This window comes from Vipera berus, assembly GCF_964194415.1.
Source record: "Vipera berus genome assembly, chromosome: 2".
NCBI lineage: Eukaryota > Metazoa > Chordata > Lepidosauria > Squamata > Viperidae > Vipera > Vipera berus.
Genome location: NC_138203.1, coordinates 166,775,188 through 166,802,755, shown reverse-complemented (window position 1 = coordinate 166,802,755; position 27,568 = coordinate 166,775,188). Strand labels below are relative to the sequence as shown.

The 27,568-nt window shown below is 39.4% G+C and overlaps 1 protein-coding gene across 1 annotated transcript in view; it reads left to right on the top strand.

Annotated features, from left to right (window-relative positions):
• Positions 1-27,568, top strand: part of ABCC3 (ATP binding cassette subfamily C member 3) — an 85,120-nt gene that overhangs the window by 25,911 nt on the left and 31,641 nt on the right. Inside the window, exons 4-13 of the mRNA XM_081319499.1 lie at positions 609-746; positions 5,957-6,082; positions 8,265-8,326; positions 10,066-10,197; positions 12,835-13,053; positions 13,880-14,057; positions 21,229-21,390; positions 22,356-22,452; positions 23,888-24,087; positions 26,207-26,353. Coding sequence (XP_081175625.1) covers positions 609-746; positions 5,957-6,082; positions 8,265-8,326; positions 10,066-10,197; positions 12,835-13,053; positions 13,880-14,057; positions 21,229-21,390; positions 22,356-22,452; positions 23,888-24,087; positions 26,207-26,353 — 1,461 coding nt within the window. The remainder of the gene's footprint in view (positions 1-608; positions 747-5,956; positions 6,083-8,264; positions 8,327-10,065; positions 10,198-12,834; positions 13,054-13,879; positions 14,058-21,228; positions 21,391-22,355; positions 22,453-23,887; positions 24,088-26,206; positions 26,354-27,568) is intronic.

The following is a 27,568-nucleotide window of genomic DNA, read 5'->3' as shown; positions in this document are numbered from 1 at the left end:
GTTCTGTAGAGAAGGAAGAAATTTAGATTATATATTTAAGAGGAATTAAATTAAAAATATTATGATTTCTGCTTTGGGCAAGCCAAAACGTTGAATAACAATTTTTCCTTCATCCTTTAATATTGTCTATTCTTCTTGTAATGGTGAATATGGGGAAAAATATTTTCTTTTCTAGGCTCTAGAGAATTTTTTCCACTGCCTTATTCTTTGAAAACTCAAATAATATTTGAGAAAATATTAAAAATCCAACACTTACATAATAAAGATTGACTTAAGCATGGGGATTTGATACGCTCTGAATACCAGGACAGAGAAAGAAAAGCAGTGTTCTCATGTGCAGAAATGAAGATACATTCACCATCACTGGAGCAAAATGGGTTTCTAAAAGGAGACAAAAACATAGGCCACAAAGCACAAAAGTAATAACACCTAACACCATATAAAACAGAATATTTCAGCTAACTGCTTTTCTATTCTTTGTTAACAACATGATATGGAGGTGTCCATCAGGTCACTGGAAATTAATCTCAGGGAGAAAAAAGCTTTAGGGAATTTAATCAGTTTCTCATCATTCCATTCCACTTCATCTCCACTGACTTTCCTTGCAGCTGGCAGCCATGTTGCTCATCCAGTATGAAAGACTTCATGGTGTCCAGTCTTCAGGGATCCTCATTATCTTCTGGTTTTTGTGTGTGCTGTGTGCTATTGGTCCTTTGCGATCCAAAATCCTTCATTCTCCAGCTCAGGTAAATTAAATGTGCTTGTGTTGAATTATGCCCTCTTTCCACAGAGTTAATGCTGGAAGGAAGATGCTTGACAATCCATCTGTGGGAGTTATGAAGGCTGAGTATGTGGCAGATGTATAGTTCGTCCAAAACCAAAAGTAGAGTAGCAGACACTGTTTCAGACTGAGATAAGGCCACACTAATAGATTTTGATTGTGGCAGTGGTATGGGAATTACACATGGGAAAAACGAGATTCTTCTTCCTAGGGTCATGAAAGGAAAGTCATTTTGAAGCTTAAATAGCTAGAAATCTTTGAGAACTATTAAACCATGGAGGGAGGGCTGCTCGTGATATGCTTTTCAAAACATTGCACTAATCTGAATTGGTCTCTCCACACGTCATCCTTAGTGAAGCGTGCAAACCAGCATCTGCATTTCCTGCATCGGATGAGGAGAGCACATCTTTCTCCTTCTGTCCTGGCCACTTTTTACAGAGGCACAGTTGAGAGCATTTTAACAAACTGCATCACTGTCTGGTTTGGTGGCAGCAGTGCCTCAGATAGAAGGCCCATACAGAGAGTGGTAAGGACAGCCAAGAAGATCATAGGAAGCTCACTTCCTGGTATTCAGGATGCTGCTTATAAGCGCTATGTGCTTAGAGCTCAAAGCATTATTAGAGACAGTGGTGGGATTCAGCCAGTTTGCACCACTTCAGCAGAACCGGTAGCTAATTTTTTTGTTGCCCAGGTCAGAATGGACTTCCGGAAGGGGCATCCACATAGAGAACCGGTTGTTCATATATTTGAATCCCTCCACTGATTAGAGACCCCATCCAGTTTATGGTCTGTTTCTGTTGCTCCCCTCTGGGAGGAGGTTTTGAAGTATTTCTAGCAGGACTACCTGATTCTATAATAGCTTTGTTCCCTATGCCATCCATCTGGTAAACACGCAAGATTCGTTTTTCTCACCATGCACATGTATACATAACCCGAACTAGACTGTGTTGTTTCTCTGTGTCATATAATGTATGTGGGTATATGCTTATTTATGTATGTATGTATGTGTGAGATTTAAAAACCCAAAATTTTATACTCACAACTCGAAGACAAGTCTGGTTAACAAAAACAAAGATTTATTGAAAAGAAAATTGAAAATAATAAAGAAAGAAAGCATTTGCAAACTCGGCCTCTTAGACCCTTCCCAATTTGGATTGGGTTCAAAGAGCGCCCTGAGCAAGTTTCAAACCAGGCATTTATACTTTCTTTTCTCGATACATGCCCACCCTAAGAAACTTAAGTTAGTCTTTGAAGTCATTTACATTTCTAAAAGATCTGCTTTGAAGCTTTTTAACACTTCAAAAGACTTATTGTGACAACTTCCTTACATCTGTCACTATCTTATCTTGTTTACTTGTAACCTTGGGATGTTCCTATCTTCTTTGAAGCTTTTTAACATTAAAAAAAAACTTTGTTTATTACCATTTGTGAGTCCTCTGCCTGAGCAGGAAATAGATAGCCCCACATCTTAGTGTTACATTTGATACAATTCATTGGTATTACATTTTATACAATTTATAAAAGAATAACCTTTTTTATTTTCCTTTATATGTATGCCCTATTTATGTAGTGTATATCAGAGGTGGTGACCCTTTGAGAGCTGTATGCCAGTGTTTTTCAACCTTTTTTGGGCAAAGGCACACTTGTTTCATGAAAAAAATCACGAGACACTCCACCGTTTTACGCACCGTTGGACCTCCCCACGGTCGCTACACGAACGGTCGTAAGTCGAGGATGGCCTGTGTTCTCAAGGGGTTGGACTAGAATAGATGACCTCCAAGGTCCCTTCCAACTTATTATTATTATTATTATTATTATTATTATTATTATTATTATTATTATTATTATTATTATTATTATTATTATTATTATTAGCCTCTTTATTTTATTTTATTTTATTTTGGGTCTTTTGTTTGTTTTTGCTGTGAAGGAAAAGGAAAGCTTGCATTTCTTTTTAATTTATCTTTCTGTATTTTCTTTTTTCTCTTCTTTTCTTTCTTCCTTCCTTCCTTCCCTCTCTTCCCTCCCTCTCTTTTCTTTCTTTATCTTCCTTCCTTCCTTTCTCTCTCCCACTTTCTTTCCCTCCCTCTCTCAATTTCTTGCTTTCTACTTGTTGTGGAAATTGGAAGCTACTTGCATTTCTTTTTAATTTTTCTTTCTGCATTTTTCTCCTTCATTTATTTTTCTTTCTTTCTCTTTCTTTCTTTCCTTCTTTCTTTCTTTTCTCTTTCTTTCTCTCTTTCTTTTCTCTTTCTTTCTATCTTCCTTCCTTTCTTTCCTGCCTTTCTCTCTCCCACTTTCTTTCCCTCCCTCTCTCAATTTCTTGCTTTCTGCTTGTTGTGGAAACTGGAAGCTACTTGCATTTCTTTTTAATTTTTCTTCCTGCTTTTTTTCCTTCCTTCCTTCCTCCCTTCCTCTCTCTCTCTCTTTCTTTTCTATTCTCCTTTTTTTTCTTTCTCCCTCCCTTTTCCCCTTCCCCCTTTTTCCCTTCCTTTTTTCTTTCTTTCTCACCTTTACCATCGAAAGCACTTCACTCCAGAGGGGGGGGGGAAACCCCAAAGATTTTTAATTGCTTTGGTCCAAAGGACATTTTATTACGCAACGTATCAAAAGGACAGGTTAAAAAAAAATCAGCCATGTAATTTTTCAGACGCAAGCGAAGCCTCCGAGAGCGAAGCGGTCAGATCCCTCTATTTCGGGCTGGGGCGAGGGGTCGCGGCGAGCAAAGAAAGCGGAGCCAGGCAGCCGACCAGGCGGGAGTCTCGCATCCTCAGCCGCGCGGGGAGTAAGGAGTAAGCGGCACGTGCTGGGGAAGAAGAGCTTTTTCGAACGTTGCAGGCAACCAACCACGCAACAGCTCAGGCGAGCCGGGCTGGCCGCCCGTCCGTCCTCTTCTGATAAGCGAGCCGGTCGCCACTCCCCAGCTTCTCTCTCTTCAGCAAGAGACCCTCCGAAGCCAGGGAAGGGGGCGGAGCTACGCTGCCGTGGAGCCCTGGTGCCTAGAGAGGTCGAGCCCACTTCTTTTCCCGGGCTTTTGCTTCCAGCGAAGTAGGGCCGTCAGTTTAGCCAAGGCTCCGGTGCCCAGCGCTCCCCGCCAGAGAGTCTTGCAGCGCCGATCCGCCCGTGGCTGTTCCTCCTCCTCCTCCTCCTCCTCCTCCTCCTCCTCCTCCTCCTCCTCCTCTCACCGCTGTCTCCTAGGTCAGTGTTTTTTCAATTTTCCCCACGGCACACCAGGCAACATCTCGCGGCACACTAGTGTGCCGCGGAACAGTGGTTGAAAAACACTGCTGTATGCAACGAAGTTTCATTTTAATGTATGCCAATTAGTGTACATTCGAAGTGACAATAAAAGTTATCATTCTATTCTATTATTCTATTCTAATGCAACAGAGTTGTGAGAAGAAGCTTCTGGCCAAATGCTTGAGAGAGAAAAAAAAACTCTGATTGCTGGGAGATTTCCTTAGAAAAGGCATTTCCATGCAGAGTGGGGTGCATGGAACTGTATTTGGTACAACCATAATAATGGGTATAAAGTTCAAGTGTAGGACATGGGAAATCACATATCTCGTGGGAGTGCACCTATAAATATTTAATTATTCATCCTAAGTTTTCTTATTCAATACACAATCTTCTATCACTCATAGTATATTAACTGGAAGAAACTCAAAAGTAAATAAAACTAGTCCTCAAGTTACAGTGGTAATCGGGACCGGAATTTCCATTGCTAACCAATGTGGTCATAAGCTTGTGACCATATCACTCAGCCACAACAATCCTGGCACTCTCTGTTGCCATTGTCAACCAAATCCTGCCAGTACCCACTCCCAGCTTGCTCTCTCACAGCCCTAAGCCTTGGTAAGTTAAGGGATTGCCTCCTCTTCAACTCCCTCCCCCATCAACCTCCCCATTTCTATCCTTTGGGCTGACTTGCACTCCACTGCCTCTTCCAGCCTTGTCACCCTGCACTCTGCTGACCCTGCCATTGTACCAGCCTTGGCAGCTTGTGCTTGCTGGCCCTGTGGGCCCTGCTGCTCACAGCTGTCTTTAACCTCTATCTCCTTCTGCTGACGAATTGCACCTGGCCTGGGCCTAGGCAAGGCAATTGCTGGCTGTGGTGAGCCTTCTTCCTGAGAGTGAGCCTGCCATTCTCCAAATCACACTGGCTGTCCTCAGGATGCTTCGGAAAGGCCTCAGAAACTTTCTGAAGACTTTCCAAAGCATTGCGAGAAGGGCCCATACTCTTTGGAGAATGGCGGGTGTGGCCTTCTCACAAGGTTTCAGAAGCCTCAGAAGTCTTCCATAGCTTCGTGAGAATGGAAAAACTGTGCAAGCAGCCTTGAGAAGAAGCCCTGGCATGGCAGCAGCTGACTTGCCTACAGCCAAGCCTGGCGTGCCTCTTAAATAGCAGGAGAAATACAGCGAAGGTCAGCTAAGGCTGGCAGGGCCAGCAAGAGAAGCCGCTAGGGTAGCAGGGCTGGCAGAGTTGCATGGCCAATGGAACGCAGGGTGATGGTGGCAGCTGGGGCTTTGCACTGTGCCAGTGTTGTGGCACTTCTTGGTGGTACCAGCAGCACCAGGGATGAAGTAGAGGAGCTGGGGATGGTGGCAGCCAGCTGAGATTGCCAAAGGTCTGGGCCACTAATTCAGCCTCATCACCGCCATTTTGTCAAGGAAGACAACTATGCAGGACAGCCAAAAGGGCAGAATTGTGGTTGATGGGGTGGGGAGATAGGCGGGTGTGGAGAAAATGAAGCACCCCTGCAATTATAATTGAGGGTGAATGCCAAGCATCTGATTTTGGTCATCTGATTGTGAGGGTACTGTAATGGCCATAATTTTTGGACCAGGTATAAGTACCATTTGTTCAGCACTACTGTAACCTTGAATGGTCACGGAACAAATGTTGTAACTCGAGGAGTGCCTGTAATCCAAAAGATTCCTTTCTGTTTTGCAAATCTCTTTACTCATTACATAGGACGTTGGCATGCCAAATCAGGATAGTCGTGGTGTTATTCACCATCTTAATGAAATTCATCCATTAATTGTTTTAGGGTAACATTCTATTGTTATAGTTACCTTCATCAGAGATACAATTTCAATATACATTGAGAATGCAACATTATATTTGTTTTTTATGTTACTTCTCCCTTGCTGACTACCTCTGTCTCTCTTTAGGACCAAATGGAAGGCAGATTTAGGATTATCATATTTTATTTCTACTTTGCACTGATCCTTATCGAATTTATTCTTTCGTGTTTCAAAGAAAAACCTCCATTCTTCTCTCCTGTGAATTTAGATCCGGTAAGTACATTTTTGTTATTCTCACTAGATTTTCATGAATGCTGAATAGTTGGTTTGTTCCGGGCCTTCTTCCCGGGGTTTAGCTTGCCATTCTACATGTCGCATGGGCTGTTCTCATCATGCTTCAGAAGGCCAGTTTTGTTTTCCTGAGGTGCTCATCAAAACCCATTTTCCCTCCCAACTTTGTATAGGTTGCATCTTACACCAATTTGGGAGATGGTAGCCTGTGATCCTGGCTGCACTTCTTGCTTTTGAAATCTTAGTTTTGTAGCTGCTTGATTTGCTGTAAAACTTAGCGCCAGAGTTTCCTGCTGTTTTTAAGTGAAAAATATGATGACTGTGCTGTGTAAATTCTAGAATAGATTAAAATGCATTTATAAAAACAAAAGAACCGCTACCAAATGTCCTCCAAACAGAAGAGAGGAAAAGAGAGAGCACGACAGGGTTCCATGAATTTTATGCCCTCCCCTGCTGTAAGTCATTGCCTGATAATGTGACTTCATTCTCTGTTCTTCAAAACCGTGAAATGAAGCCTCTGGCTGCCAAAAGATCACACACCCAGTTGCAGTTTATTGCCCTGTTTCTAGCCAGTGTTAGAGTGAAGTTTGCCTCTCAGCAATCACTAATGAGAAGCCCCATATAATAAAACTCACAAGTTTTATTGTCCTTTGACTACCAATAACCAACCATGGAAGGGACGCGGTGGCTCAGTGGGTTAGGAAGCTGAGCCGGTTGATCAGAAGGTCGGCAGTTTGGCGGGTCGAATCCCGAGTGCCGCGTAACAGAGTGAGCGCCTGTTACTCGTCCCAGCTTCTGCCAACCTAGCAGTTCGAAAGCACGTAAAAATGCAAGTAGAAAAATAGGGACCACACCGGTGGGAAGGTAACAGCGTTCCGTGCGCCTTTGGCGTCTAGTCATGCCGGCCACATGACCACGGAGACGTCTTCGGACAAGCGCTGGCTCTTTGGCTTTGAAACGGAGATGAGCACCGGCCCCTAGAGTCGGAAACGACTAGCACACATGTGCGGGGGAACCTTTACCTTTACCTTTTAACCAACCATGGACCAAATAAGGAGGGGGGCCAGAACTAGCTGCCAGCTCATTCTGAAGACAAAAGGCAGGTTGTAGAGATTGACTATCTTCATTTTTATGAGCTTTCTGTGAAGATAGGGTCTGCATCTAATTAAAGATGGATTAATTTCGCTGAAATGCTCCTTGCCCCCCAAAAAGAAAAAAAACACCAAACAAACAGGGAAACTGAAGCAGGAGTTTGCATGGTTGGTTGACCTAGCAGTGAACATGTTAAGTTTCTGCAGAAAGGGTAATTAGCAAAAAAAAAAAAATGGAAGAGCATCTGTGCAGTTTGTTACAGAAATCTTATCCTTGTTTAATGAGATTTACTGCAAACCATATAAAATCCCCAGGACAGAATGTTGACTTGGAGAACAAAGAGCTAATCCATTTTGGTTCAAGAGGACGACTACTCTCACCCATGAGGAATTTCCTTTCCCTTTCTCCGTATTATATGTTCTTGCATTTTTTCCCCCCAAGGGATTTTCCATTTCTTGGGAGCAGGTTTTGAAAGCATAGGGACTCACAGAGGACAGAGAATCTGATCCATCCTCAGGGTCCATTTGCTCGTAGTTAGACTTCATGAGATATAATTTAGAAAGCAGCAATAGTCTGGTATATTTTATAGCTCCCCTTTGAATGGTGTACGGTTGTGGAAAATATTGGGCTAATCAAAACCTTATTTGCATATTCCCTCAAAAGCCACGCAAGGGCTAAGAGCAGAATGTTTTCTTTTACTTTGTACCTCCTGGCCCTAATAAAGTCTTCTGGAAGCTGGTCAGAGAATTTCTTTCTCCTCAGATACAAGACTCTCCTGTGTTTCCTAAGACAGGCATACCGGTAGTAGTAGAACTACTAGACTCTTTGTTTTGGGTGGTTGTTAGTAGAAGTTGTGATTTGGAATCCAACTACTGCACTGAACCGCTGCTCAAGGTTCTGGGGGAGGGAACCAGAAATTGGAGATGAACCTTCATTTCATACATAGATTCACTTCATACATATTTACATTCAACTTATTTTGAAGGTGTAATGTGATCTTTCACTGCAATTTTAGCTAAAAGAAATAACCTTTTGTTTGTTTTGCTCTTAATGTCTCCAAAATTGTTCATAGAATCCCTGTCCAGAATTAAATGCTGGTTTTCTTTCAAGGATAACATTTTGGTGGTTCACAAGGTAAGCATGGTTTTTCACATTTTATTCTGCTCCTTTGGTATTGCTGGAGAAGAGCCAGTTGAAAAGCTGTCCTTTGCGTTCTTGGTGATTCAGCTACATTCCTACACAGAAGTACCATACCATTCATTTACATTTCATGCCCTTCCCTCTTTTGCTAGAAGTTATATGTTGGTAGGGTAGAGATGGGAGGCAGTTTAGTGTAGTGGCCAAGGCACCAGGCTAAAAGCCAGGATTGTGTGAGTTCTAGTTCTGCCTGAGGCACGAAGCCAGCTAGGTGACCTTGAACCAGTCCCTCTCAGCCCTAGGGGGAAAAAAGGGCAAGGACAAACCACCTCTGAAAAACCTTACCAAGAAACCTGCAGGGATTTATCCAGGCAGTCACCAGGAGTCAACCACCAAGCACTTCACCCTCCCACCCCCCAAAAAACCCAGCTAGTGATAGAAATTTAGATTATAATTGCAGGCATGCTTACTTGAAATGAGGTTTCCCTGAAATAAATAGGATTAATTGTCAGGCTATCATGGATGAGATTACATTTTTATTAATAATTTGACAAAGTCAAAGAAGATTGCTTTTTCAGAACTGTAAAACTGTAAATTATAAGTTTAGGCACAATGAGTTCCAATCTCAGATATTCCAATGAATTGAAATGTAAGAATACTGAGTTTTACCACAAAGAACTCCCACTGCAATGTTAGCTTTGGAATTAAAGTTCAGGTTGTATTTCCTGTTGGAATCACGTTTTATAGAGCTTTTAAATTATTTTTAATATGCCACTAGAAGGAAACATAAATCTTGTATAAAATGATGAATCACATTTCTGCTAATCTTTCTCTCCAAAAAAATATTTTAAAAGATGGAATGCTGCCAAATATTTGCCTGGTGACTTTCAGCCAGCCAGTGTTTCTTTACCTGGCATATCTCACAACTTTGGTATGAAGGTGGGAGAAATCCTGTGCCTGGTTTCTTTGGCTTCTTTAGGGAAAGGAATCGTAATGAATATAAGAGTCTGCATTTGTGTGTGTGTGTGTTATTTGCTGCACTAGCATGAGATCAAATGGGTCACTTAAAGCCAACAATATTTTAAAATTGGCAACCTTTAAACCAGTTCTTCAGTTTCAAACACAAAGGTGCAACCTGGATTTCTATTACTTTGCTATAGAACTTCTGATTAAATAAAAATCAAATACACTCACTCTTTTTTCAATCAGCTGCATTGCTATGGGAGGGTAAGAGGAAAAGAGGGAGTAAAACCAACAGTAATATAAACATTACTCCTATTCTTATTTCCATGGTGGATGTGATTAAGAGACAGGAGAATGTGCAGTTAAGATTAGGCACTACTTTTAGATTAGTTTTATAAGCTCCCTACAAGGCTCTAACTTATAGAAAACTGCACACACAAACACACTAAAAGAGAAAAGCAGCCGCGCGTGGGCCTTCTCATTATAGTATTGTGCACACAGAGACAAGTAGGATAACATTCGAAGGCATCTCTGTGAGCCTTGCAAGAGATAAACTGCTTTAGCATTTTGAAGAGAGGGGCTCTTGTTAATGTGCATTGTGGAATAGTTCTTTTAAATGCTTTGCCTGCTCTGTAGGTTGCCCTTGGAGTAGTGGAGAGAGAAATTAAGATAAATGCCTTCTGTCGGTGGAGGTATTTGCCCATTTAAGGTACAAAAAGGTTGTTTGTCCAGACTGACTCACTTATTAATGTGCTTTCGTTACTGCTGTCTAGTTTGGCAATACAAGGCTATAAGAAGCCTCTTGAAGACAAAGATTTATGGTCTCTGAATGCGGATGATAAATCTGAAGTGGTCGTCCAGAAGCTCCAGAAAGAGTGGGATAAACAAAAACAACGTGGGAAATTGTAAGTTGGCTTTGTTTTTGTTTTGTTTTTTAAAAAAAGACTTTGTGTACTTCTGCTTTCAATGAATAAAATGCAGGGCATTTGTATATGGTAGCCTAAGCCACCTGTCACGGTGCGGCTCCCAGCGTGCTGTGAGTTGACAGCAGAATGGGGTTGATGCTCAGTTCATACTAGGGCCAGTGCAGGTTATTCCTCTGCTTTTGGTCCTTCCCATCTATGCAGGGAAATTGAGCATTAATAGATGGTAATGGAATGTGCAAGGCTTCCTGGGCCTGCCTTTTCCATTAAGTGTTTGGTCCCATCTCACTAGTCCTCAGTGTTTGCTTTCTTTCATGGATACCCTCCCCCGCCTTCCTGCATTTGCCCATCTTAACTTTATGCACTCCCCTTATTTACCCTTTTTATTTCAATTTTTTTAAAAAAAAATTAATGGCTTCTTCCATTGAAGAAACTATTATTATAGTTTCCTCTTTTCAATTTCCTCAGAGGTAGCAAGTTCTGCATTGTGCAATTTGATACAGTTTGATAGAAGAATGTCTTTATAAACCGCATAGCTAAGGGAGAGATACTGTGCACAGCATAAGGACTTCTTGAAAGAGCAGAATGTATGCCACAATAATCCATATTTTTTGTTAAAATACAGACTCTGAATCCTGAAAGTATTGTGCACATTAATTTACCAGATATATTTGCTTTTCTGCATAATTTACATCACCTTTCCCATTTGTAGGAGATGCAAAGAATTACGTACTATTTTAAAATTAGTTCTAGAACTTCTTATCCAACTGCATTGTACTTTATCAGATTTTATCTTGTGTTAAAGATTTTATCTTCTACTACAACTCTCGTACTTTCAGACCTTGTCCTTTGTGTGGCAAATTGGAGAGAAAATGGATTTTCTCAGCAAAATCATTGAAACAGAACATTCACAGAATGGTTTGAGGATACCAAATGCAATTCTGCATTGAGCTAAATTATGCATGCTGACTAAGGAATTTTGGAGGGTCCACATATATTAAAGTTACCGATTTAAAGTTACCTAGTATGAAAAACACTGAGCTAAATGAACAAAATCTGGATTTTCGAGCTGGGTTTTTGTGTGTTTTTTTTACATTTATGAAAGTTTGGGAGGATTTAAGGGTCAAAATAGGTGCCTTAAACCTATGCAAAGTACCATTTCATCCCTTACATTTCTGCCAGTGTAATCCTAAAAGGTGACTCTCATGATAATTGTGGCTATGCCCTCTGTGATAGTCGCCATGCTGAATTATCCCACTCCCCTGCAATCTGTAAAAGCATCTTAACGTCACATCTTGTCAGAAAGAAAGTTAGAAAACCAGGGAATTACCATCTAAATTTCCACAGAGATGGGAAATCTCTCCAGTCAGAGATCACACTTGAAAACAAACTTTTTTCAGCCTTTAGGGGACTAGAGAGGTGATGCCACCACCAGAGGAGCAGCTTTAGAATTTTTGCTTGTTTTGAAGACATTTCAAATGGATGGCACTAAAATAGGTGTATTAAGGTTACTAGGTACACAAAATACCTATTTTAATTTTTTTTGTATCAAGAAAATAAAAAATTGCCATATAAACTCCTGTTTTACAGCTGAATTTTAGGAGAATTGCCATGGGACTATAATGCTTAATGAAGAAGGAGGATGAGACTGCAGCTTGTCTAGTTAGCACCTGGAACTGTCACTGCATAAGCTTTGAAAAGTTATTTCAGTATAGCAAAAACAAAAAAAAGGATACAGGGTACTGAGTATGAGGCTTCTGGATTGGTTGGACATGGAATAGATAACTTGCTGCTTTCTTTACCTTATCACCAGGCTAAGAGGAACTTTTTCAGGATTTTTTCTGTCAATTTTTCTTTTCTTTTCGATATTCAACTTTTCTGACCTTCTCCAAGAGACTGACATTTTAGAATCCAAGCCTATGCTGTGCTTTTGTCTGTCCACTTTATTGATGGGGTAAGAAAAACAAAACACCAAAGATAAATTCTGTGCTTATCAAAATGAAACAAAGATTCTGAGGAATAGAAGCCACTATCTGCATGAATCTTGCAAAGCGATTGCAAGAGAAATGACTTTTTCTGTTTCCAACAAAAAAGCTACTGTTTGGCAAGCATACACACCAAGTCTGAGAATAAAATGGCCTATCTGTGAACGCTAGTAATGCAGCAAGTCTTCACAGCCAATGTCTCACCTGATGCCATAATAATGAACGGGCTTTGCTTAAAAAAACACCACGAGACTTCTGAAGGTATAAAATTTGAGCTAGTCAGGTTTATTTTATGGCATTTTGAAGTGATAATTTCACAAAACAGAAACTCTTTTGCCGAGTTTTTCCCAAGCACGCTTCTTCCAGTAACATTGGATTAACATTATTAAAGTGAAACTGTTTTGAACACAATCATTTGCTTTTTTTTTTCCTTGTTTTTTTCTTTTTTAGGAGCAAACACCTTTTCATTTCTGGACAGTAAAAGTGTGGCTCCTGTTGTGCCATAGTAATTTTGTTGTTACTACAGCTGTTCCAAAGCTACATTTGCAGACTGCTTGTCCTGCTGTTCAAGTTTCTTATTTGTAACAGGGCTCTTCTTTTCAAGTGAGTGAAATAATGTGTTTCTTTGTCTTAGGAAACACAACGTATCCTATACAAAGGACTCTAATCAGGAGATGAATCACGTGGATGAAAATCCAGGAGAAACAGAACTCATGTTAAATATTCCCACTAAGCAGAAAAAGCCTTCCTTTCTCAAGGCCTTACTCAGATCTTTTGGCCCTTATTTTTTAATTGGCTCCTTCTTCAAAATGATCCAAGATCTGTTGTCTTTTGTCAATCCCCAGTTGTTAAGGTAAGCTCCATTTTCAACCTTAGTTCTCACGGGCAAGAGAATTTCCACACTCTTTTTGCATTATACATTAGTACAGCATTCTGCAGTTATTTGGGAAATCTGGGAACATGATCCCTAAGACGTGGGGGGAAGGAGGCCAAATTGGAGAAGATTACTTGTGAATAAAAATGATGGATTGAATGGAATATATGGAGGTTTCCCCTCTAGGCCTGCTAATAACATCAGTAGATGACATAATATTCCTCTTGTCCCATGTTTCTAATTCACAATTAGACTTGCTCATATTCAAAATGCATTTTCTAAGGGAAAATCAATTCTGCTTAGAATTGCTTTTCAGATTCCCAAGTGTAAGTTGTCAAGTGTAAAAATTACAGATGTGCATACTTTGCTGCAGGTGCTATATTATGAAGCTGTAATTTGCTTCAGTTCTCAGCATCTGCACCCTCCATATTAGTCCAATGAAATATACTTTTGCTATTTTCATACACTGAGAAGTGAGGGATTTTGAAAATTGAATATTTGGCAATTGAACAATATTTCAAGGATAATAGCTTTGCCTCTCTCTGCTTCATAAATGCATGCCTTTTTCACTTTAAATGTTTTAATGAAAAACAAATGCAACATTACAAAATAAATAAAGTGTTTGGGGTTATATTTGGCCATAATTTGGACCCATGAATAGAGCTTGGCTCTCTCACAGAGGGATAGTTTGGGGGGCTACTGTACCAGCGGCCTAAAAGGAAGTGGTGTTTTGCTGTGCCCCATTAATCTTTTTATTTTCTCCTCCCTGTGTTGTCTTGTTTATTTCAATCTTCTTTTTAAACAGCATGTTAATTAGCTTTGTGAAGAATAAAGATGCTCCCTTATGGTGGGGATACCTGATTGCGGCATTGATGTTTTTCTGTGCTGTGCTGCAGACAATAATCCTTCACCACCATTTCCAGTACTGCTTCATTACTGGAATGAGGCTGAGAACTGGCATCATAGGGATGGTCTATAGAAAGGTAAGAGCAAGCGTGTATCCTAGCATACCATGAAAAGTCACAGACAGTCTAGAGGCCAGAGACCTTTGGGTTGTGTTTTATCTCCAAATAAGAAAGAGTACACTAGAACTATTGGCTGTAGATCAAATATTTATCTCTGTGTGTATATACGCTCTTGCAGAATCTGAAGTGGTTTAATAGTTGATTTTCTTGCTGCATGTACAGTCAACAAATGGCAAATGAGTGTTGGATAACACTCTCAACAGACTATTGCTACTTTTTGATAAATCAATAAATCAGCCCTAGAGCTAGTTTGCCAAATTAGAGCAATTTTTGGATTTTTAAAGTGTGTGTGATATTCAGGCATCTATTACTGCAGCTCTGTTCTGCTTCAAAATACCCTTCCATCTACCAGCTGCTGCTTAGTACAGAAAAGCATAAAGTAAGGAAGAGCTAATTATGTTATTAATGTTAGCTATCCTTTGGCCTGATATTAGTTGCAAATAATTTAAAGATCCATTGTTCACCAAATGCTGATACATCAAAATCTGAAAATGGTATGTGCCACTATAAAAAGTAATGGAAATAATTAGATTAGGCAGAACAAAGTTTATAATAATAAAATTGTTTATAAAATCTGCTTTGAACAATACTGATAAGGTAATCCTCTCCCCAAGAAGTTTATAATCTTCTGTTCTAGACATGAAAAAAGATGAAAACTGGAGATGAGTCCCAAGATGCATTCAGTTTAATTACAAAAATTCAGTCTTAATTCAATGGGAAATGGCTTTGTAAGATTGGCCTTGGAAAAAGCTTTGAGGCAAGTTTATTGGAGGAAAAACTTTTCTTCAAGTTGTAGAATAAAAAGAAAAGGAGATATTTGCAGAGGTTTTAGCAGAGAGTAGAAGGTTTTGTATAGCCAAGCATAGAAAATTGAAAAATCTCCATGCTTTGCAGGTATAGATTAAATCGGAGAGCAGAGAGCTATAAATGCACCAACCCTGGCATACAGGGCAAGGCCAGGAAGACTTTAAAACTAAAAAGAAACTATTTTGTGCAGGATTTATATAGAGACAAGCTAGTAGTACCATAGCTTACCCAGGTAGAATGATGAGATGAATAACTTAGGCAGCAAGATTCTGGATAGAGATGGATGGAAAATAGGGAGTGAGTGCCTCAGGTGCAACCAAAAGGAAAACTAAATATAAGATTATACATGAGGCTATTTTGCTTCTGCCATTTCTAATTCTAAACACTCTGGTCTGGTCTGGTCTGGTCCATGGTCTAGTACAGTGTTTCTCTACCTTAGCAGCTTGAAGCCAGCTTTGCTGGATGAGGATCTCTGGGAGTTGGAAGTCCACACATCTTTTAAGTTGCCAAGATTGAAAAACGCTGGTCTAGTATTTGCAGTCTCCTCAGAAATATTTTGAAATGCATTCCATGCCTACATGAATTTCTCCTGATGTAGTGTATTCTCTGTTGCTCAAGATTCCTTAATCTATCTCTCAGCTGTGGTCTCTAAACTAGTGACATCACTTCAGTAAAGGGGACAGCTCCAGAACTCTTGTTTTCTCTTGATTTCCTTGATTTTGACATGCAGCTTGACTTATTTTTTCATCTTCTTGATCTACTTATCTTGTTTTGATTGACTGGTATTCTAAAAGCAATTCAGCCAGGCTGCTTTTCTATAACCTCCTGATAAAAGGCTTATCGTAGACCCTCACTTCAAGTCAGATGGAAGTAATGCCTAATACAACACTACTACTGGATGGGCACATAACTGAATCATGACCCAAAGATGGGGGGGGGGTGTCTTATTTATTTATTTATTTTAATTCCATTTATATCCCGCCCTTCTCCGAAGACTCAGGGTGGCTTACAAGCTTAGCAGTAGGGGAAGCAGCAAGATTCAGTCATTGGTTGCATTCTTTTCCATCACCATATCCATGTGCCAGTATCATAGCATGGTGGTATAAACTTACATGCCTTTGATAGTTTCAGTCAGATAATTAGAGCAATTTAACCATGTTCGTTATTGTTTTACATTATTTTTTGCATATCATCAATACATTGCTGTTGATGCTGCTTTTGAACTGTGCTTCCAGCTGCTAACTTTACTGCCTGATTTCCATGTTTGTAAGATAACAAATCATTTGCAAGGATGTGCATGTCTTCCCAATGATTAACACTGTGTAATGCATCCATAGTTTGGGGGTGAAGGAAATTTTCCTTGCATATTCATATAACTTTTTTAAAAATATAATTTTTATTGATACATTTTTGACAAGATGAAAACAGTACAAATATTAGAAAAGAAACAAGGGAAATGAGAAGGGAAAGGAAGAAGGAAAAGGAAAAGAAAAAGGAAGGGAAAGGGAAGGGAAGGGAAGGGAAGGAACTTCTGATCTTCTTCACAGCAGTTATAAATGCATTTATATTTTACCCCCTCTTTCTAAGGTTACATCATAATTTCCTTTTCATAAGCTACTGTTTCTAATCTTCAGATTCATAAATCACAAGTTCATTTTTCTCTTTTTTTCAACAAAAAGACCACAAGTGGTTTCCAGTCACTGATAAGTGTAGTTGTTGATCTTTCTTTAATCTAATAAATTAATTTTGCCATCTCTGCCATTTCTGTCAACTTTAGTAACTATTCCTTCAATGTAGGTATTTCAGAATCTTTCCATTTTTGTGCAGAAAATAGTCTCGTAATCAGTAATGAGTAATCGTTATAAAAGTGGCTCTTTTCTAATTGATTGTAACATTAATCCCAGCAAGAAAAAATTCTGCTAATCTTTAGAATTCTCTGCTTCTGCACTCAGAAATTTCTGGCTTTTTTATTACTCCACCTAGCATGATAAAATAACCCTTGATCTTGTCCATATTTCCAGGATAAATCTTTTTGGAGTCATATACTAGCAGAACATCATTTTATAAAAAAGAAATTCCTTTAAGTTATAACATCATGTAAATTTCAATCTTTTACTTACATATTTTCCTGCTGTATATTTTCCCACTCTTCATCAGCACATTACCGTATTTTCCGGCGTATAAGACGACTTTTTAACCCATGAAAATCATCTCAAAAGTTGGGGGGTCGTCTTATACGCCCAGTCGTCTTATACGCCGGAAAATAAGCGAGCCCGGGAAGGCACACCCTCCCCTCTCACTGTGGAGGAAGCAGGGCAGGCTGGTGTCTGGCGGGAGCCGGCAGGGCAGCCCTGCGCACGCGCGCGCTCCCCGGGTGTTAAGGAGCACTCCTTAGCAGCCGGGGAGTGCACGCGTGTGCAGGACTGCCCTGCCGGCTCCCGCCTGACGCTCTTTCCACTTGAGGCAGCATCGCTCCCCGGCTCCTAAGGAGTCCTCGTGGATGCTGCCTCAAGAGGGAAGAGCGTCGGGCGGGAGCCGGCAGGGCAGTCCTGCACACGCGCGCACTCCCCGGCTGCTAAGGAGTACTCCTTAACAGCCGGGGAGCGCGCGCGTGCGTAGGACTGCCCTGCCAGCTCCCGCCAGACGCCAGCCTGCCCTGCTTCCTCCACAGTGAGAGGGGAGGGCGTGCCTTCCCAGGCTCGCTGATTTTCCGGCGTATAAGACAAAAAATCTTGAAAATCATCTCAAAAGTTGGGGGGTCGTCTTATACACCCAGTCGTCTTATACGCCGGAAAATACGGTATGTCCAGAATTCTTAGCCCATTTTATTATAGTCTTGTTGTTCTTTCACTAGATTTCAGTAACAGTTTATTTTAGCAATTACATGTTCATTTCTACATAGGTCAACTTCAAATTCTGTCTTCTGATGCTCAATTCTAAATTGCCTGTTATCTTACCTTAAATCTTTTCCTTAATTGTGCATAGAAAAACCATTTAAAACTAAATCCCTTTGCAACCAATTGCTCTTTTGATTTTATCTTATATTCTCAATGTTCTTGCTCTAACGATTCTTGATAAGCTAACTTTTTCTTTACCTACTGTTTCTTTCCTATAAAATGCTTCTATCTATCTATCTATCTCAAATTGTACATCTACAAGTTAAATAAAACTTTGGCAATTGAAAATCACTCTTGAACAACTAGTCAGCCCCTCATGAATAAGTGAGCAATGCATGTTTGTAATGAGATTTGACATCAGCACATATTCTAAACTACATTTATACTGTGTATGCATGAAGTTCTTAGTGGACTTGCCACAGCTGCTTCTGAAAACTTCATAAATGACTCTCCTTTGAGTAAAACCATTTTATTATACAGATTTTTGCATGTTTCCCCTTCACTTGTTCAGAAGTTTTGCATGTCTCCCATTCAATTATTCATGTTTGCATGTTGTCCAAGCTATTTGTATAACTAAGATCATATTTTAGATGTCGGCTTATGTTTGTATATACAAATGAATGACTAATGCAGGAGAGAAGCTGTTTTTTCATGATTATTCTAGAGAACAGCTGCCAGATAGTTCTTAAGTCATAATACTGGATAGAGTGAAAGGGCTTAAGTTTATGCATTCAGATGAATAACTTATGTGGAAGAGAATCTTTACTGTGAACAACATTTGCCAAGTAGCTATAAGCTGCAGATCAGTGCACATTGGATGTGTTTGGAATATCATATTTTAGGGACCAATAAGTAGAGTGCTCATTATTTTATAATTTCTTTATTTTTACCTATTTTATATCTGCCTTTATTATTTTTATAAATAATCCAAGACAGCAAACATATCTAATATTCCTTGCTCCTCCTATTCACCCCACAACAATATAATGTGAGGTGGATTGGGCTGTAAGAGAGTGACTGGCCCTAGGTCACCCAGCTGGCTTTCATGGCTAAGACAGATCTAGAACTCACAGTCTCCCAGTTTGTAGCCTGGTACCTTAACCCACTAGACCAAGGGGTCAGCAACCTTAAACACTCAAAGAGCCACTTGGACCCATTTCCCACAGAAAAGAAAAGAAAACACTACGAGCTGCAAAACTCTCACGCACGCGCGCCGGAAAGGGGGCTTGATTGAAGAGTTTACTTAAAAAGAAATAGAGGCTGCTGTGCATGAGTTCTCTCTCTCTCTCTCTCTCTCTCTCTCTCTCTCTCTCTCTCTCTCTCTCTCTCTCTCTCTCTCTCCCTCCCTCCCTCCCTCCCTCCCTCCCTCCCTCCCTCTCTCTCCCTCTCTTTCTCTTCCTCCCTCCCTCCCCCTCTCTCTGATCTTCTGCTCATCTGGCCAGCTGGCCTCACATTGTTCTCCAACAAGCTGACAGACATTCTTATTGGGCTGGCTCTCCTGCCCTTGGTCTGCCAGTTCTCTTCCCCCACTCAGTGTGAGAGTGTGAGTGTGTGTGTGTGTGAGAGAGAGAGAGAGAGAGAGCTGTTGCTTTCTGCTGCTTCCTGCAGAGACGCAGCAAAGGCAAGAGCCCCACCCAATAAGCTTGTCAGCTTGTCGGAGAACAGTGTGAGGCAGATCAGAGAGAGACAGTGAGATAGAGAAGGGAAGCACAAGTGCCTCTCTCTCTCTCTCTGTCTCTCTCTCTCTCTGCAAATGGCAGAGGAGGACTGCGAGCCACAGTAGAAGGCTCAAAGAGCCACATGCGGCTCCGGAGCCGCGGGTTGCCGACCCGTGCACTAAACCAAATGGCTCCCTTATTGTGAAAGTCATTATACGAGTCACCAATAAGAAAATGATACATTTCAAACATGATCACTATAAGATTTATATCTCTTTTTTTGTCAGATGCTCAAGGCAGCATATATGTTATTGCCTGTTGCAATTTTACTGTCTAATTCCATCCTGGGAAATAATTTGAACTGAGTGAGCGATGACCAAACCAAAGTCACTCAGTGAGCTTTAATAGCTAAAGGCAGATTGAGCTGAAATTTCTCCGTCCTAATCCAGTATCTTCAATGCTATAACGCATTGTTTCTCATATTTATATATTGTACCTCAGGAGTTCATGCAACAACGCTATATGGCAAACACTGTTCTTTTATTATTACAGCTGAGGAGATGCAGGGAATTATTTCACCAGATGTAGTGCAGGTAACTAAGAGATTTTTAAGGATAGCTTAGATAAAACTGAAGAAAGTTTCTCGAAAGATTGTGAATGAGAACCATATGTGCAAGTCAGCAAAAAAAATGTCTACCAATATCCCCTTAAGCCATGTTGCAGAAAATGCACTTCTTTGATGGGTGAGAGTAAAAACATATACCGTAGTTAAAATCTTTTCCTAAAGATTTGTATTGTAGAATTCTTTGTATTATAGAATTCTTTGTCTGAAATACAGTCTTTCTGAAAAGCAGACTAGCATTCCAAAAGCATGCAAGTGTGAGTAGATAAATTTGGTGGGAAGGTAACAGCATTCTGTGTGCCTCAGCATATAGTCATACTGGCAACGTGACCCATGGAAGTGTCTTCCCTTGGCTAAGAAACAAAGATGAGTCTAGAGTAAGTATACAGTCTCCCTATAGTAGGACATGACTGGAGAGGGGAAAACCTTTATCATTTTTTTTAGATGAAACAAAGATTATCAATACCTTATTAATCGTTTACCATGTCTGCCAATTGCTCCTAAAACAAATTGCTGTTTTCTTTCTGATTCTTTTAATTCAAAAGCTAAGTCACCCAACTGATTACATTTCCAAACCAGTAACTGGAATATGGCAAAGAAGAAGGAAGAATTGTGGGGAAGGGATTTAAAAAAAAGATAAATTGGGTTTGGTTTACATTTACTTAAAAATAAATTAGGCAATGAATATGATTATTTCCACCAAATTTAATAATCTTTCCCCTTGTTACATTAAAAATTACAAAAAAAAAATTGGAATGCTCTGAGGACCACATCCAAGTTTTCAGGGGGACTGCTTTGGATTAACAGTGAAAGATTTTGCTGATGATTGCAGAATATGCAGAATATAGCTGAAAACATACTGAATCGCTGTCCCTACCCTTTGACAGGCAAATTATATGAAAGGCATTTAAAGATAGAATGGCTGTGCCATAATAATCAATGAGATGAGGGTCAGTCTGCTGCACAAGTTGGAGGGTCAACATAGAGAGAAAGCCAGATTCAAATCCATGAAGTTCACTGGATAAGCCTGGACCAATTATTATTTCTCAGGATTAAACAGTGAAGAAGAGGAACATTTACACCATCATGAGTCTTTTGGAAGAAAAAGGGAATGCATAATGGAATTCTTCTCCCTGTCTTCTTAGTCTTTAGTCATCAGCAATTCAGCAAAGCGCTCTTCCACTGTTGGAGAAATTGTCAACTTGATGTCAGTGGATGCCCAAAGATTCATGGACCTGACTACCTTCCTCAACATGCTGTGGTCTGCACCACTTCAAATCTGCCTTGCTTTATGCTTTCTCTGGCAGGTATAGAACCTTTCCTTGGATTTGTTGCTATGTAAAACCATTACGTTGCATCTGACCCTGTACTAGAGAAACTCTAGTAGAGGAAGTCAACAGATAACTGGTTGCTTCCAGTATAATGCAAAGCATGTGTTTTTGTAACTTTTATTAATAATCAAGTGATTAACTGGGGATACAACAGCCTATGGAGATTACTAGCAATAGATTTAGATTTCAAGAGCCACAACTGGAGTATGAAGGTATAGTAGTGGTGGTGAAAGAGAAATGGTTTAAGGGATGGGGGCGAGGGGAATTCTTACCTCATTCTTTCTCTTCATTAAAATATTTATACTTTGCTTGTGGTTGACATAAACTCCTATCTGTTTTGTAATAATATTATAGAAGTCCCATGCAAATAAAAACATTCCACTGGAAATCTACTACTGGTGCCTGGAAAAAGCAGAATACAAAATACAAGTTATACATAACAGGCTAAAAATACACCATTGTTTTGGCACGTTCTTGGCACTATTATAATTTCTGGTTTATTCACTACTGTGAAAGTTCTGTCAAACTGAAAAACAACTTTCTGGGCACAAGTTCGTTCTGCTGTCATCTCTGTACAGTGCCTTGCCTGCCACCAAAGGGTACATTTGTTTGTCGTTATATTTTTTAAAATGAAAACAGCAACATGTTTCTGTCTAGAGTGCCAATGAAAAGCAGCTAAGGACCCATTTTGAAAAAACAAAACAAAAACACCAAGTATTAATATTCATATGTATTCTACATTGGCTGCATTGTGTGGGGGGGGGAATGAAAATCCTTTGTGAGAAGGCAAGAGTGTTCATGACCTTTTCATCCCTTGTTGAAGATCTCCTGATGATTTTAAGCCTACAAGTTTTTCCAAAGAGTAGTGAATGATGATTTCCACCATTTTTTTTAATTCAAGCGAGCAGAATAATAATGAATGTATTTTACATTATTTTAAGGCTTTAGGGCCTTCTGTGTTCGCCGGAGTGGCTGTAATGGTTCTACTCATCCCACTGAATGCTGTGATTGCTATGAAAACCAGAGCATTCCAGGTAGGTGTATGTCCATAGTGAAGTTCTGTCCATGAATGAATCTCTTGTTTAAAAAAAAAGGCAGGACAATTGCTTTCATACTGGTCAGTAGAGCAACATGCCTTCATCATGGAGAGCTTGTCCATACATCTGCTTTCATGGTTTTAGATCTGGGCTTTTCCTTGACTTTGGTCTGTGGGTGGCTTTTCACTCGTCTGATAACGAATTAAGTTGTATTTAACTATGCACTGGGTTATTTTCTGCATTGCATACAGTTGGTTTGCCATACCTTTCTTCAAGATATTTTTCAATTTCTCAGTCTAGCCAATAGTCCTAGAATTTCCAGGTGATTTGCACAATTTTTCAAGATCAGATGAAGTACAGTCTTAAAGCAATAAAACCAATATAATATTTCTAGGTAAAAGCTCTGTCTTCCTTTCAAGGTTTATTGGATTAAAATGATTAGCATACATCTGAAAAGGGCAATGAATCAAGCAAACATCTCCACTAATGCCATTTCATAAACTAGAATTGTTAAAGTCGGAGCCAAACAATTGTACCCACCCAGTCCACCTATTCTGTAGACCCAATTGGATGCACAGTGGTAACTAATTGAGTACATAAATTGAATACAATACTTCGGGTTGAAAATGGAGAATTGATCTTATAAATAAAAAAATATTTAAAAGCTAATTTTCAATTAAACTGAATTTCAATTTTAAAAATAAATTTAAAATGTAAATCTTAACTTTTTCTTACATAATAATTTGACCATAATAAGTTCATATATGTGTGCAAACCTGTAAAGAGAATCCATACTTTTGGCAGTTGCAGTGTGTTAAAAAGTTATCTATGTCAGGGAAGATGCAATTTGATCATATCTCAAATATTAATATTTATAGTCTATAATACATAATATATGATTTTCACTACTGTCTGGCAGATACATAAAACTGTATCAGTGAGAATCTTCATTTAAATCATTTTTTTCTCCCTTGTTAATTCAAATTTGAGATTTAAATTGTTTCAATTTAAGTCACTCTATCCTGCCAAGGACTGCAAAGTACATGTTTTGTCACCAAGATGCCCATTTAGAGTGTCCATAAAAAAGAAATATTTAAACTCTGGTAGAAGAGTATAAAACCTTTGTACTGAAAAGACTGAAATGACTTAACTGTTCCTGACCTATCAAGCTGTGGTCCTCTCCTATGAAAAGTACAAATTTTACTTCCTTTCCCTCTATAGAAATTTTCATTTTTATGGTAACCAACCCAGCTGCTTCCAAAACTAGGCAAAAATGCCATGCTTGCACAGAACCAGAGGGTAATATTTTTAAAGTACCAGTTTCTTCTTCAAGATTCTTTTCTGTCTGATTTTATGGAAATCTCTCCGTAAGAAGCACAGGACACACAGGTATAAAAGGCACCGGCTAATGATATTCTTTACATTCACCTAGGTAGAACAGATGAAGTACAAAGATGCCCGCATTAAGCTAATGAATGAAATTCTAAGTGGCATAAAAGTACTCAAGCTCTATGCTTGGGAACCATCCTTTGCAGAAAAAGTACTGGAGATTCGGAAGAATGAACTTCGGGTTTTGAAGAAATCTGCCTATTTAAATTCTGTATCAACCTTTGCCTGGATCAGTGCACCATTTCTGGTAGGTCTTGTAGGGACAGCTATTTTTGTGGCTTCCCAAGTACACGGAAGGTCAGCTTTAGAAAGGGTTGCTTAGGTGGGTCTCAGGTAACTCGTCATGGCCAACTCACTGCAGGACAACTCTCCACGGTCCACTTGCTATGGGACAACTTGCCGTAGGGCAATTCCACAGTGTATTAATCATTACATTCAGTTACTTTTACTATTGGTGTGACCCTGTTTTCGTCAACGTTATTTTAACTCTTCTTATTTCTGGATTGACTTTCTTTATTTTATTATTACTGGCCATGGTTCTATTGAAATTAATACAACTTTTGTATTGGTTGAATTGTCCTGCGGCAAGTTGGCCCATGGCAAGTTGACCCATTCCATGCTTGGATACTCTTCATGGAAGGCAGGGGTGTATTTGAAGATTGATTCCATCTTCGAAAGGACTATGAGAAGGAAATTCTGAGCTACCTAAAAAAATTGCACTTGGACAGAAACAGAAGATGGCCGGACTTAAGAAGACCTCTTGACAGACCAATCGTATCATTTTAGTATTTATAAGATAATCAAAATAAAATAGCTTAGCTAATAGACCCCAGATACAATTGTTTGAAAATCCTGGGAAACTCACAAATAAAGAGCCCACATTAACCCTGAATAAATTTAGAGTTGGAAGTGAAATAAATAAATTAACAGTAGCCATAGTCTATCTTTTGCAATGGCCAGCCAAATGCTCCCCCAAATCCATAAAGGACGTGTATTGCCTTGCTTGCCTAGTTTTTGTCCCTTGAAGATCCTGGTCAGAAAGAAGTGCATGTATGTTTTAAAGCAAACTGTTGAACAGTTAGCTAAATGCTAAAAAAAATTCTGAAATTCACTGTTAATTTACTTTTATTCATTGGTTTTATATTTAAACTGGCAAAAATATTTTTTCCAATTTTTTCCTTTTTTAAAAAATCGTTACCCTAAATTTGGTGACCAGCTTGTCACCACATTTCAGTCCCCAGCCGCATCATGAATAATTTAGGTAGCAAATGGGGAAGGATCTTCAGAGATTGTAGCCAGCTTTTAAGAAGGCCTCAGCTTGCTTAGCAGATATAAGTAGAAACTGTAAACTAGGATGTCTGTTGCATCCCACTTGGTGGGATAGAAAGGTTCCACCAATATTATTCAACTCTTGAGTCTCTTATTTTGTGGGAGCTGACACCCCAACTGCCTATTTTAAGTTTTACTTATCTTGTGAGCAGATTGTAACACAAAAGACCTACTTGGGTAAATCATAACAATCCTGCCTCACCTTTTTTTCTCCAGCTTCTGAATAATTTCTCTAAGTTGATGGCATTCAGAACTGAGGAGTATAGAAGTGAAAATACAAGAAACAGCATCCTTGTAAAGATGGGCCTTTTGTGCTCATTATTTTGAAAGCTGCAAGGCTCCACAGATACATTTTCTATTGAACCCCAATAGAAAGAAAACATGTAACTCTTTCTACTCTGCTCCGTAATGGTTTGGGACCATTATGCGGTCTGTGATCCTTATAGAACATTGAGCGATTGTTATGAATCGCAGCCTCCTAGAGACTAAATCACTTTTATTACAGACATACAGGTAGTCCTGGTCTTAACAACAGTTTGTTTAATGATTGTTCGAAGTTACAAGACAACAATGAAAAGGTGGCTTATAACTGTTTTTCACACATACAACCATTATAGCATCTCCACGGTCACGTGATCAAAATTGAGATGCTTGGCAACTGGTTCATATTTATGACTGTTGCAGTGTCCCAGGGTCATGTGATCCCTTTTGCGACCTTCTGACAAACAAAGTCGAAGGGTAAGCCAGATTCACTTAACAACCATGTTACTAACTTAACAACTGCACTGTTTCACTTAACAAATGTGACAAGAAAAGTCATAAAATGGTGCAAAACTCACTTAGCAACAGAAATTTTGGGGTCAATTGAGTTCGTAAGTATAGGGTCTGTGCTTTCCTTGAAGTGGCCCCATCTTCCTTTCTAACAGAGCAATATAAGACAGGCGGTTAATTTTCATTTTTAAAGTTCAAGTTTAAAAAGTAAAAATTCAAAGTCAAGGGTTGTTGACATGTTATTGTCTGTGCTTTCTGGTTTCCAGGTTGCCCTGACCACCTTTGCTGTCTATGTCAGTGTGGATGAGAGAAATGTTCTTGATGCAGAGAAAGCCTTTGTGTCACTTTCCCTATTTAATCTCTTAAGGTTCCCACTCAACATGCTTCCTCAGGTCATTAGTAACATTGTACAGGTGAGAATGGAGTTTATTTTTTTAAAACTGCACTGAATGCAAAGAGGATGGTAATACTGGCTATCTCGTCCCCTATAAGTAAGACCAATGGCTGGTTTATATATAATGCCACTATCACATATGGGCTGTAGCAATACATGTCTTGAGCATACACACATTTAACTCCTGCTACAGTTCTTCCTTTCTACACAGCTTCCTCTAGCAACCATTAGTCAATATGCTCACTGATTGATAACTGGACTGGGTTACTTGGAGAATATTAGCTCAGTTTTACTAAAAATGCAACCACTGAGTTCCTTTCTGGATCTAACTCAGAGTGCTAATTTTAACTTGGAAAGGCCATCACTTTTCAATAGCTAACTTGTTACTTTAAGAGGTTCTCAGAGATTCTGAGGTGTGACTGACTCCCACTAGTATATGACAGGCAGTTGTCTATAAGAAGGCCTTTACGTCCATGGCCCCCAAGTTTTAAACTTCCTCTCTAGAATATCTGACTCACTTCTTTTGGTAGGTTGGCATTGTAGTATTGTTGTGGAAAACTTGGAAATCTATGGGGAAAACTGGTGTGGAGGGTTATTATTCTTGATGTTCATCATTTGTGGGGAAATATGGGATTATTTTGCTGATATTGAAATTTATGTATGCTGTATTTGATTGTCTTTTAGCCAGCTAATATTTAATAGGAAGTTGAAAGCAAATGCTAATACACAAATATAAAATAAGAATAGAGAATCCAATTTTACACCAGTAGCCTGGTAGTTAGAGAAATTTAATTCATTCCTCTGGTTTCTTTATTTTCCTTTCTATTTTCAATTATGTTCATTTGTGTTGTTGCAATTCTAGCTTAAAGAGAAAATGATGTGGGGAGGATCCAAACTCTGAGGGACAAATTTGCAGATTGTTATAAAATCAAAAAATTGTTATAAAACATATATCGAACTCCTGCCAAATGAATCTGCCACTGTAGTGTGCCTCATTTAGCTTGGATCTAGTCTGGAACACATGCAGATATATTCTGTTGAATTGAGATAATTAAGACAACCATTGCACTAGCAAATTCCACGTGTTAAATTTATAACCTGACCATCTCTCTAAATTATTTTTTTTATATTTATATACCTCCAAATGTATAAGTTGCCTTTCTCTCCAATTCCCTCCTCCAATTTTGATGGTGGCTGGTCCAGAATCCTCCAGTGAGTCATCCCATGAGCTTCC